The sequence below is a fragment of the Limulus polyphemus genome, unplaced genomic scaffold (assembly GCF_000517525.1).
Source record: "Limulus polyphemus unplaced genomic scaffold, Limulus_polyphemus-2.1.2 Scaffold2149, whole genome shotgun sequence".
Lineage (NCBI taxonomy): Eukaryota > Metazoa > Arthropoda > Merostomata > Xiphosura > Limulidae > Limulus > Limulus polyphemus.
Genome location: NW_013667759.1, coordinates 51,924 through 63,865, shown reverse-complemented (window position 1 = coordinate 63,865; position 11,942 = coordinate 51,924). Strand labels below are relative to the sequence as shown.

At 34.9% G+C, this 11,942-nt stretch overlaps 1 protein-coding gene across 1 annotated transcript in view; it reads right to left on the bottom strand.

The window, feature by feature from the left end:
* The window catches only part of LOC106466093 (glypican-6-like), an 83,541-nt gene that overhangs the window by 36,846 nt on the left and 34,753 nt on the right, over positions 1 to 11,942 (bottom strand). Inside the window, exon 4 of the mRNA XM_022394048.1 lies at positions 1,675 to 1,840. Within this exon, the coding sequence (XP_022249756.1) occupies positions 1,675 to 1,840 (166 nt within the window). The remainder of the gene's footprint in view (positions 1 to 1,674; positions 1,841 to 11,942) is intronic.

Genomic DNA, 11,942 nt, shown 5'->3' with positions numbered 1-11,942 from the left:
AACTAATGACTTTTTTGCTCTTGAATTTGTTATATAATTGATAATACCGATTAACTCTGCTATTCACCCCATCATCATCAGTCACCATGATTCTGATCTCATTAACCCCTGGGTGAACCATTTACCCAGTTGAGAAGCACTGCAGTCTAGGCTACTAACCACGACAACAATTCTATAACGCTAACGGTTCAGGCTTTAGTATGCACAAGAAGCGAGGGTATCGGAGTCACCCCACACTGTACCAGTGTTGATGGGTATCGGAGTCACCCCCACACTGTACCAGTGTTGATGGGTATCGGAGTCACCCCACACTGTTTCAGTGTTGATGGGTATCGGAGTTACCCCACACTGTACCAGTGTTGATGGGTATCGGGCTCTGATACCCATCAACACTGGTACAGTGTGGGGTGACTTCACCCCACACTGTATCAGTGTTGATGGGTATCAGAGTCACCCCACACTGTACCAGTGTTGATGGGTATCAGAGTCATCCCACACTGTACCAGTGTTGATTACTGGATGAGCAGTTTATTCTTCTTTCGAAAACATTATCCTATTTTGCTTACTACTTAATTTCTGCTGAGAGAAAACTATAGTGACAACTGAGATTAGTTCTTTCAAATAATTGTTTTGTCACAGTTCAGTTCTAGAAACATTTACTTATGGATTACAGACTTACACTGTTAAATGTACTCCATTCCTGAGCCACTCCAATCATGGAAAGACAAGATGATTTTGAAATATTCATGATAAAAAATTCGGAGCAAAGATAACTTACACAAACAACTGATGTAAAGTCATATGGAAACTCTACAAAATTACCACCAAAATCGATCCGCGTTACTCCTCAAAGGAATACAAGATTCATTATAATACGTATTTTTAATGATATTTAAAGAACGAAATTAATACTCGAATTGCCACCCAGTGCCACAGCGGTATGTCTGCCGACTTACAACGCTAGAAACCGGGTTTCGATACCCATGGTGGGCAGAGCACAGATAGCCCATTGTGTAGTTTTGTGGTTAACTTCAAACAAACAAACAATAATACTCGAGTTAATATTTGGTTAGTTTTTTAACATGAAATTAGCACAGTATATGCCTAATTACCACCCTACCGGTGACTCAGTGGTGAGACTGAAGGCTTATAATGCTAAAAATCGGTTTTTGATACCGAGGTGGGACAGCACAGTACAGTGTAACTATACGTCTAACAACAACAACAATATACTCACTGTGAGAGTCGAATGATTTAAAGTTAAACTTCGGGAATTAAATGTGGTGTTCTTGACAACACTATAAAAGTTATTCAAGAGACTGATTTCGAATCTCTAGGAATTGGTCGTTTCTTTTATAAGTGTGGTTTGTATTTGACGATATATTGTAGAAGTTCTGGGAAGTTCCAAATATCACAAACAATGCAAATATTTCCAGAATTATACAGCAATACTTGATATAATCAGAAACGGCACAGGTTATTTCACACAAAATAATTGCAATTTAAATATCCCTACAGATGTTCAATAAGAAATGAAATTGTTTCTATCATCGGTTTAAAGACTTTCAGAAATGAGCTGACATTTTTCAGTTTGCGTATGTTTATCACTATGGTTTTCCTTAACACTTTTCAGTTTATTCTAACTACGAAAACATTCATGTAGGCATTTCGTACCTATGTAACTATTCCAGTCAGTATCAAGTTCTGAATGATGAGCCAAACAACCCTTCATAACGTTCAAGCAGTAGTTGGCACAAGGCTTGAGATCTGGCAGACCCTTGCAATGAGGACAGTAGGACATTTTCATTAGAGCACGGCTGCATTCTGGACTGGGTCCAACCTGCAGAGAAACATGAAGACTGATCTAAGAAACTTCAATGTCTAAACTACAAAAAATACAAGCTTATAGTTGCTCTCTGATAAACTTTAAAAATGATTAAACCCACCATAAAACCATTCATATGTTCTAAATAAAACATATTAAGAAAGTATAAGATATTATGCATTCTCTAGAAAATTTGAAGGGTAGTTTAACCTAACATATGTTACACTTTATAGGTACACAATGGACACCTTCAAAGAATCTGAAAACAGAAAAATCAATTATAAAAACTTTTTATCCTACACTGAAAGTCTCTTTAGTATAATGTCTAAAACCTTAATTTCTAAGGCTGAATTCAGTAATAACTAAGCCAATGAGATTATCCTCACTTATAATTTATTTTTTCTAGAAGCTAGATATGCATCTTAATAAATTATAATAGATAGATAGTTATTTAATAATAGTTTGATGAAACTTAAGTGTTTTGCTAATGCCTTGGTTGAAATGTTATTTTTCAATTCGACTGAAATGAGAAATAAAAATGTATTCAGTGTAAAATTAGGGTGTTGTACAACTACTTTTCTTACCTTTTTTATTTGGTTTCGTAAGTACAAAGCATACTTGAGAAAGATTATTTTGACGTGCATAAGATTAACCATTAATCTAATTACAACTGTATGAGAATTGTGCGATATCTGTGTCGCCATCTAACTCTCGTCAGCTTGTTGGTAGCTACTGTAATGTAGGCATGTCTGTCCACCAACTCAATCTAACAGAAGAAATTTGGCAAGGCAAAGAAAATGTAACCAAACAAAGAACATGAGAGCTGTTGCAGTTTGGTACAAAGTTGTTGCTTATGGCAATTACTTCAGAAATTGTTGATTCTCTTGAAATTTGTTTAGATCAGAGGCGTACTTTATGAAGGGTAGTAAAAAAGCTTCGGCTGACGTCATAAGACTCTAGCAATGTTAGACTCATAAGTACAGGAACACACACAATCCATCAGATTGGTTAACATACCTGAATACACACAATGTATCAGATTGGTTAACACACCTGAACACTCACATACAATTCATCAGATTGGTTAACATACCCGAATACACACAATCCATCAGATTGGTTAACACACCTGAACACACACAAACAATTCATCAGATTGGTTAACACACCTGAACACACACAGTTCATCAGATTGGTTAGCTTACCTGCATTGGTCGAGCAAGTTATTAAAGTTAGTACTGGTAAAGCAACTAATACTCCCCTTCATCTACTTTCACTATGGAAATGGAGTTAAACAGAACAACAGCTAAAACTGGTACTTATACTCTCATTTACAATTCAGAGAAAAACAGTGTCTGCTAAGATGCTAGTTGTTATGAGTTTATGCACGACAATACCCAAGGCATTAGATTTGGTATTAAGAATAACAGATTCCACATTATTTGTCTTCATTCCCAAATAGGTAACCCTAATAAACAGTTATTACAATAGCAACCTCCATTTCTTAACTTTATTTCAGTCAGTATTAATCAACGTTTGTTGGATGCCTGACAACTATGTAGTTGATGGGCAAAATGAGACAGCTGTTTCCCTAAATCTTGCAATGTTGTTGTTTGAATGTCAAATGCACGGAGCTCAAAATCGACTCAGATAAGTATTGTATTAAAGTTTAGCACACGAGTTCAAATTAATTGATAATCTTATGCAGTTACCGGAATCTGAGTGTCAAGATTATTCTTCTGTTATACAGCTGCTAGCTAAGAGACAACTGGATGCCTTTTCCCTTCAGGAAATCATTTGTAACCATATTTACCACAAATCCAGAGGATTCCAGCTAATGGGGCTGTTGTGGAAGACCCATCTGTAATTGTACCAGACACATAAATAATGCCTTAAGTGACTGCACGCACGTAGAATCGTTTTCTTTAAATAGAAAAGATGAAAGTCGTGTTTTATAACCGTTTCTTTGCATTAGTGGATATTTAGGGAGCTTATAGACACGTGCCTGTTTTTCCAACTCATCATTAGTTATTACGTTCTTTCTGGAACTACTGTGAAGGTAGTGAAGCTGAACATTTTGTTGGTAATTGTCTGTGTCTTAGCCTGTCCAATTCTCTTTCCTGATCTTTCATTGAATTTCTCAAGTTATTGCTAGAACATGTCGTGAAGAAGCTTCACTCTTGTTAACTATCTTGATGACTTTCAAATTACATCACAACCCATGACCAATATTAGGAAGCATTAAAGTGTTTCATCTGTTTATTTTCTTCAGTTCTTTGAATTTCAAATTCCCACCAAAAATAATTTAAGGTATACTGCTTGACTATTCGAATGGAAGCCTCTCTATTTATGGACAAAATTCAAATTGTATAGAAGGAAATTACATACATGCATAAGAAAAAGTATGCTATCAAGTAACAGTTGCAAACGTTAAAAAGCCTTATAGTCTTGCTTTCAAAAGTTGGCAGTGGGTTCAAGAATTTTTATTTGTCAAAGATGATTTCGCTGAATCTTCAACATTAGAAACTACGCGTGGATTCATGGACGAAAAATTATCCTTACTGGTGGCTTACTTTTTTTTTTTGGTATTTTAATGGAAAAAAACAATTGATTTTGATAGCGGCTTTACTACCATTTAAGTTTACTCGGGTGTTTCTGACAGTGGGTATGCCTGATGAGTGCTTTGATAAGCACCGGGTGCTATAGTACTTTAAAGTTCTTTAGATGCTTGGAGAATAATATCAACTACTATGAATTACTATCGGCAGTCACCGATAATTGAGGAATCCTGCACACATTAACACAGTAAATGAAAATATACTGGTTTGTCTCCTACACTTTCCTCGTCACTATTTGCCATTGTCCAAGGGACAGTAATGATCTGTTAGGTTCTTTGTCTGTCTACACAAGAAGGGACAATTACAGTGTTTGAGCGGAAAAGTTCACTGGTTATGGATATGATAATATTTGTACTCGTATATTACAGTGTCCACGAAATAAATAGAATTAGAAGTTTCTTATTTTATGACCAGAGCTTTTCCATTCAGCACTTTACACTCCAGATAGATACAGTTCAACAAATTCACTACTCAAAACAATTATGGGATAATCAGAGTTTTTATAACAAGTAACGATTACTGTTACTAAATAGACGAATGGCATTCCTGAGGTCATTTTAAGTAAAACAAATGTCGAGTGACTCGTCATGTTATCTGATATAAACATTCCAGTGGTATATAAAAACGAAATGAACATAATATTATCTGATATGTACATTTTAGTGGTATATAAATACTAAAGTTAATGTGTTCGTGGTTAACAGTACGAACAATAGTAGTGTATGCGAAATCATCCAAAATAAGAGTGAAATATGTCAAGGCCCTAACGAAGATATTTAGTGATTTTCATGAAGTGGAAAGCAACGGGTTAGCTAGAAGCCACTTTGAACACAAGCTGTCATTGTGGAGTGGTTACAAGATTCACTAACTGTGGCTAGCAGGATGTGGACTAACCTTCAGACAACCTATACAGTAGGCTAGAGATCAGTACAGTGTAGACTTTTGTTGGTAAACCAATAAAACTAACACTATTTTACAGTATTTTGGCTATTTTACAATATGGACTTGAACTCAGACGTCATTTATCTAACTGAATCAATGGTTAATATAAAAAGCTAGACAGCAGGTCGGCACGCAAACAGCCAGAAACAAAATTCATTAAATAATAGCCTTTATGTCAGTCATAAGTGGTCAAAAGTGATCTCACCACTACAAAGCAGCCCATCTTCAGTGGTGTTGAAAACGTGTAGATTGTTCAAATGTCTTACGCAAATGTTTCGATTACAGATGAATTAGCATTCACATTGCATTCTGATATCAAACACACACACACACATTTGTGGAGTGACTGGGATCAGACTCAATCCCAATTTTATGAAGGGAAGATGTGCATATGGCAGGGATTAATAATAGTGGTCAAACTGGACTTTACGTACTACGGCATGGCACTATGAATGTCATACAATAAAAGGGTGCATGTTGCCATATACATACATGGTTGACCAATACTTCTAAAGGATGATAACATGCTTCCCCACCATGGTCTAACAGCTACTTGGAAAAGAGGCGTGGAATATTATTTGATTTACATCCAAATAGTGTTGATGAATTGAAGCAACTCTGATGGAGAAGTAGGCCATATCATCTCACCAACTCACTGATTCACTCATTTTAAGCGAATCTCGAATTTACGTTCCGGGCACCCTAACTACTAGGCCATGTCTTGCCCTTGAAATGAGGTACTTGTAATCATTAATCCTTAATACATAGATATAAAATAATAACAATGTTTGATTTATGTTATTGCTTTTATATAAAGTAAAAATATACAAATAATAATAATTCTAACTATACAGCCCCAAAAAACGCACAGCATGACTGAGGACTTATCAAGCTAAATATCAGATTTTGATAGTCTTGGTGGACAGAGAATTGTATAGAATTGCGCTTAACAACAAACAAAGAGTTTATAAAATCAGAGTATTTGTATTTTAAATGCAGAGATGTTAATTAAATTTAATCATTCGAAATATAGCTTAACTTTTGATTCTACCAAGAAGTCCAGAATTCTTGCTATCTTATTTTCTACAGAAAGCCCCCTAGTGGCACAGCGGCATGTCTGTGATTTTACACCGGTAGAAACCGGGTTTCGATACCCGTGATTGGCAGAGCACAGATAGCCCTTTGTATAGCTTTGCGCTTAACTACAAACAAACAAATTCTACAAAGTAAGTGAACGTCCAAGAAAACGCTCTTGGTTTATAGTTGACAATAAATAATTTTTGATTTTTGTGTAATTGTGAAAAGCTTTTTCGAGCAGACGCCACAATCACAAGCATGACCAGAAGTTTTCTCAAAGACATATATACGTTTGAATATATCTGTTGCAAAGTTTTTTTTGTTGTTGTTCACATGCATATTCAAGAACTTCGAGAGCAGTAATAAATCGAAATACTTTATGAAAACAAAATAAGTTAAGCTCTTTGTATATACCTACATTAAAATAATCTATGTCACCAGAGACTTCGTCTTGGAATTACCACCGAAAATATCGAAGGTATCCAATTGATGAAACAATGCGTTTTAATCTTTAAAAGTAAGAACTGAAGAAAAATATTTTAAATTAGCTATACGCAAAAATAAATCAATTCATTATGCTTATAAATCGTTGTTTGTAGACTTATTATTAGTTTGCTCACAACAGAAGTTAATATTACTTGAAGAAGAAATTGAAGGGTTTTCGCAATATTCAAAATCAATTATTTTCCCGGTATCCTTCAAAACTCTAACATTGTAAAGAAACACACAGTTTTCCTTGTTTGATTCTTTTGTCAATTAATGATATAGCTTTGTCGATGATATATATAAGAAATACCCAATTTAAAAACTTCCGGTGTATGTACTATTGCATCATCCATTCCTTTGTATGAAAAAATTGGTTTGAAAAGGAAATTCTATGTTAATTGTTTCTGCTAGTTCTTTAGCTGATATTATGTCCGATTTAAATCCACTCCCATGATATTCTTTTAAGAATATGATTAAATATTCCACATTTTTTATAGCTACATCTATTTCCATGTTAAAAATCTACATCAATGTGCTTATTCTGTTTACTTGTACTAGGAGGTCATACATTTTATATATATAATAGAAAGTTAACATCACACAGTTTAAATTCGACACTCTCGTCGTTTCTATGACAGATTTTTGACAAATAGAAAACGTAACTTTTATTTTAAAACTTTCTCTGTTGCTAGATGAAAATACATACATGTTCTTTAAAAACTTCCATAACATTTGCTGCTCTTGTCAATTCTATTGGTGTGCAAATTGCCCTGGAAATATTTCTTAATATCCATAATTGACCCCTTTGATGCTGCCCTTCATGTTGGATGCCCCATTGTCATAGCTTTGACCGCGACAGCTCTTGAGGTTTAATACGAGAGGGATTGGCGGGAGCAGTATAAACTTAACTGGTTTATGGCAAATGAATTTATCATATACTCAGCAACTTTATCATTGGCTAATAGTAGGCGTCCAAACCAAAAGCACACAACAATGTTTCGTCTGTTTAGCAAGAACAATTATGTTTTCCTTTACTTTTGTTAGACATGGATTATATGAGTTCATCGTGTATCATGGGTGTTAAGAAATAAGCGCAAGTTTCTTTGTTTACTATTGATCTTAGATGATCCTGCATTGTTGGATCAAATTATCATTTTTTGAACTACACAAGGTGTCATTGTTCCCCCAAAAATGAAACTGTGACCAATTAGGTATTTTACTGCGATAATAAATTCAAGGATATTACGCTGCTTCTGTTTCTTTGTTCGTATTACTGCCTGATTTTGTTTACCAATCGTAAAGTTTGTTTATAAAGAAATTTCTAAATTATATCATATCCGCATATTTTCGTGTCGAAGCACTGAATTTTCATGTTTTTTTTTTTATTGGAATTCAAATAATGCAAACCAAAAAACCTTTATTTGTGTTTGTGAAAAAATTCTACCGAGTCTCATTCTGTGCTCAATCCTAGAATTCTATCTACCACCTGAGCATCAATGTTAGGGATACGATTCGATCATCTGCTGGATCAAGACTTGTAAAAGCTGTAAAAACCTATCCTTATACCTCTTTAACAATTCACTTTTGTGCTCAGCACTGACTCTCACCTCAAAAACGCTTCAGTCTGACCAACTACTTGTGTTTTAAAATAATCACTCATACAATATCTTCGAGTTTTCTCAGGCTACATTGTCGCCAAATACGTCCGAGCTCTCTTTTGTACTGCAACCATTCTTTTCGTCGCGGTAGAAATGCCATCATATCTCATCTAGAAGTTAATCCTGAACTTATTAGGGCTCACGGAGACTAGAGCAATGGCTGTTTTCACACTCTACTAAGTTTCCACTAACTTTGCGTCAGCAAGTGGCTGTCCCTTAACAGAATGACTTTTCTGATTCTTGATTATTGTCCTTATAAAGACTTTACTATGTTTTATCATTCTTTCGTGTTGAATGTTTTTAATCTCGTTCATTTAAATGTTATTACTTTCATTGCAGAGGTGTTAATTGTATGGAGTTTGTATGTTTTAGAGCAAAGCCACACTGTGTCCACTGCGGGGAATCGAACCCCGGATTCTACCGTTGTAAGTCCGTAGACTTATCGTTGTCTCACCGAGGGTCATTGTTTAGAGACCATGTATTCCAGTTTAATTTTAATAATCTTAAATGACACTTGTTGGTTTCTGTGGGGCATAAACTTTGGTAACGTTTGTTATGGAGTTTAAGTCTTAAAAATGTTACAGTTTACACCCCATACCAACTTGCTTTTATACTGTTCACTACCAGCGAAATCCACATATTGAGTTATTTTATGTTTTTGCCTATTATAGTGATCAGTGTAAAGAACTGGCTAAGTTATTGGGTGACTACCCTCATTTTCTAAGCAAGATACCTAGTGAACTCTAGCAGTAACTAGGTGGATTGCATACAATAGTGATGGCATTTTTGTATTTTTTTTGTGATTTGTATATTATTAAGGGCCTTGTATATACATACAATTTAGCTTAAAGAAATGTTTAAAAAGCCAGATGAATACGTAACCCAACTTTAATTCCTGGGTAAAAAACAACAACAAAATTACGAAGTTTCAGCATTGCAGATATTAAACTACTCTTTGGTTATCACAGTTCACCACCAATTGATCAATTTAGTTTCTTTATATAGATTATATTACATAAACGTTTTACTTAAAAACAACAACTTTCATTAACAAAGCTGGACAGGAAAAAGCAATATAACGATCAGTAAATACCATTTATTCCCTTAAACATGACTTAATTTCAAGACCTAACATTTGTTCATCGATTATCGATCGTAACACTGCATGTTCGAGTTCCAAAATCTAACCTGACCCTCGATGTTAGTCAGAATTATATCAACTGTTAAATTCACTCTTGTACCAAGATCGATTCAACCAGAAGGTCGACATAAACAAACATGAACACAGATACAAAGGACGTTTCACAATCTAGTTTTCACTCGCATGAGGTAAGGCTTTTCATAAAACATTCAATATATTATTAAAGTATTTCACCAACCTTCAGCTGACAGTGCTATTTTTCACGTTCTCTTGATAAAAATAAAATTAGTATCCAAAATCTTCTCATAACAACAAACTTCTAAACAGCAAGATGAAGAATAAAAACTTGTTTTTAAATGTTTAATAAAGCGAACAATGTACAAAGGGTCACATATAAAACCCTTCCAATAGGAGCTATGACGTCACAAAAGAAGCCTCTACAGTTCAAAACTGCAAGCTTCCTAAGAAAGAACTTTAAAGCACGATCAAGTAACTAACAACAATATTATTTTGAGCTTTTTCTTTATAACAATTTTCATATATATATAAGAAAGCGAACTACTGAACTTTCCTAGAGAATAGATAGAGAGAGAAGAGAAAGAACAGAAAATGAACATTGAAAAATGTACAGTGCAGGAATTGGGGCTCTTCTTGGATTGTACACATTTTACTATAACTCCATCTCTCTCTCTCTCTCTAGCTAGTTATTTTTCTAATCTAGGTACTTTTGCGCTGTTAATTTTTAGGGACAAGTTTGATGGTATGAAACAACATTTAAACTTAACAGAAAGCAGTATGCGGAGAAGTTCCACAATAAAACATATTTACATCATCTAAGAATATGTTTGTACAAGACAACTGTACCTCCAAATGCTGGTGTGTGTGTGTGAAATTCACATCTAGCATAGCCAACGGACCTCTTTGTGTGAAAGTAACGGTACTCAATTGATAACACAAATTTAGACGTGACCGGAATTCCAATCTTAGATAACGATGATGAAAAAAGACATACTTAAATAACGTTCTACTGTTAATACAGTCGACATAACACGAATTGTTACAGCAGACTCTGTCACCTGCTAAGTATTTGCTGTTTTCCTCTTTTAAACATATAGCTTAGAGATGTGCCTATTAATTGGTAACCAATAGGTAATGAATAACCAGCAGCCATTACCATGAAAATAGACAGCGATAAGAGTCTGAGGGTCCTCAGTGGTTTAGCGGCAAGTCTGAAGGCGTATAACGCTATAATCGGGTTTCGATACTGGCGGTAGACAGACCACAGATAGCACAGCCCATTATGTGTCTTTGTGCTTAACAATAAACGAACAAAAACACCATGTCAAAGTGTATAAAAGTAAGCACATGGCTCAAAATGTGGACATAATTATCAAATTTTGTTTGGGTAAGGTGGAGGCACGAGTATTTCAGTCACAGAGAAGGCCCAAAGTTACCTTAGAAAGGCACACTTACATTAATTAATAATTGTCATACTGCTAATCGGCACGCACATATCTAATTTAAATACAACCGTATGATTTCCTTCCAGTTGTTAGCGTGACTGTGGATCAGAGGTTTCCACGGTTCACGTCCCGTTCACGCTAAAAAATCGCGCTCCGCAATTAAAGGCTGCAGATACGTTATAAAATTAATGATCAAATCCTATAATTCGGTTTGACACGATAATTATAATTCGGTTTGTCCAAGAGTTGTTGGTGAGTTGTACTGACGAAATATGTCAGTTTTTATAAGGCCGGTATCTGTGACTTGTTGGCGATAAATGTCAACAATAAACAGACAGCACACAATCCATTTGTTTTAAAAAATAATATATTCAAAACAAGTCAAAAGTACGTACAAGAAATTCGTTACACTATTGGTTATCACAGTTGTATCCAGAGCTGTAAATAATCATTTCTTTTTCATCAAAGTCGACATAGGCGGGTTCAATTACGTTAGAATATCCTTTGACAAGACAAATTATATTCCTCTATCTCTGTTATTACAAGTTGTAAAACTCACTTCAGAAATCGCCCGTTACTGCTAAACTGACCCACAGTTTAACTTCACTTTCATTAACTTAATTTACTTGCACTAACTTGGTCGCCTATATATATATATATATCGCATTACCGTTATCGGTCCAGGTTGTCAATATATTGTCATAGCGGATAATGTCTATGATAATAGCACCC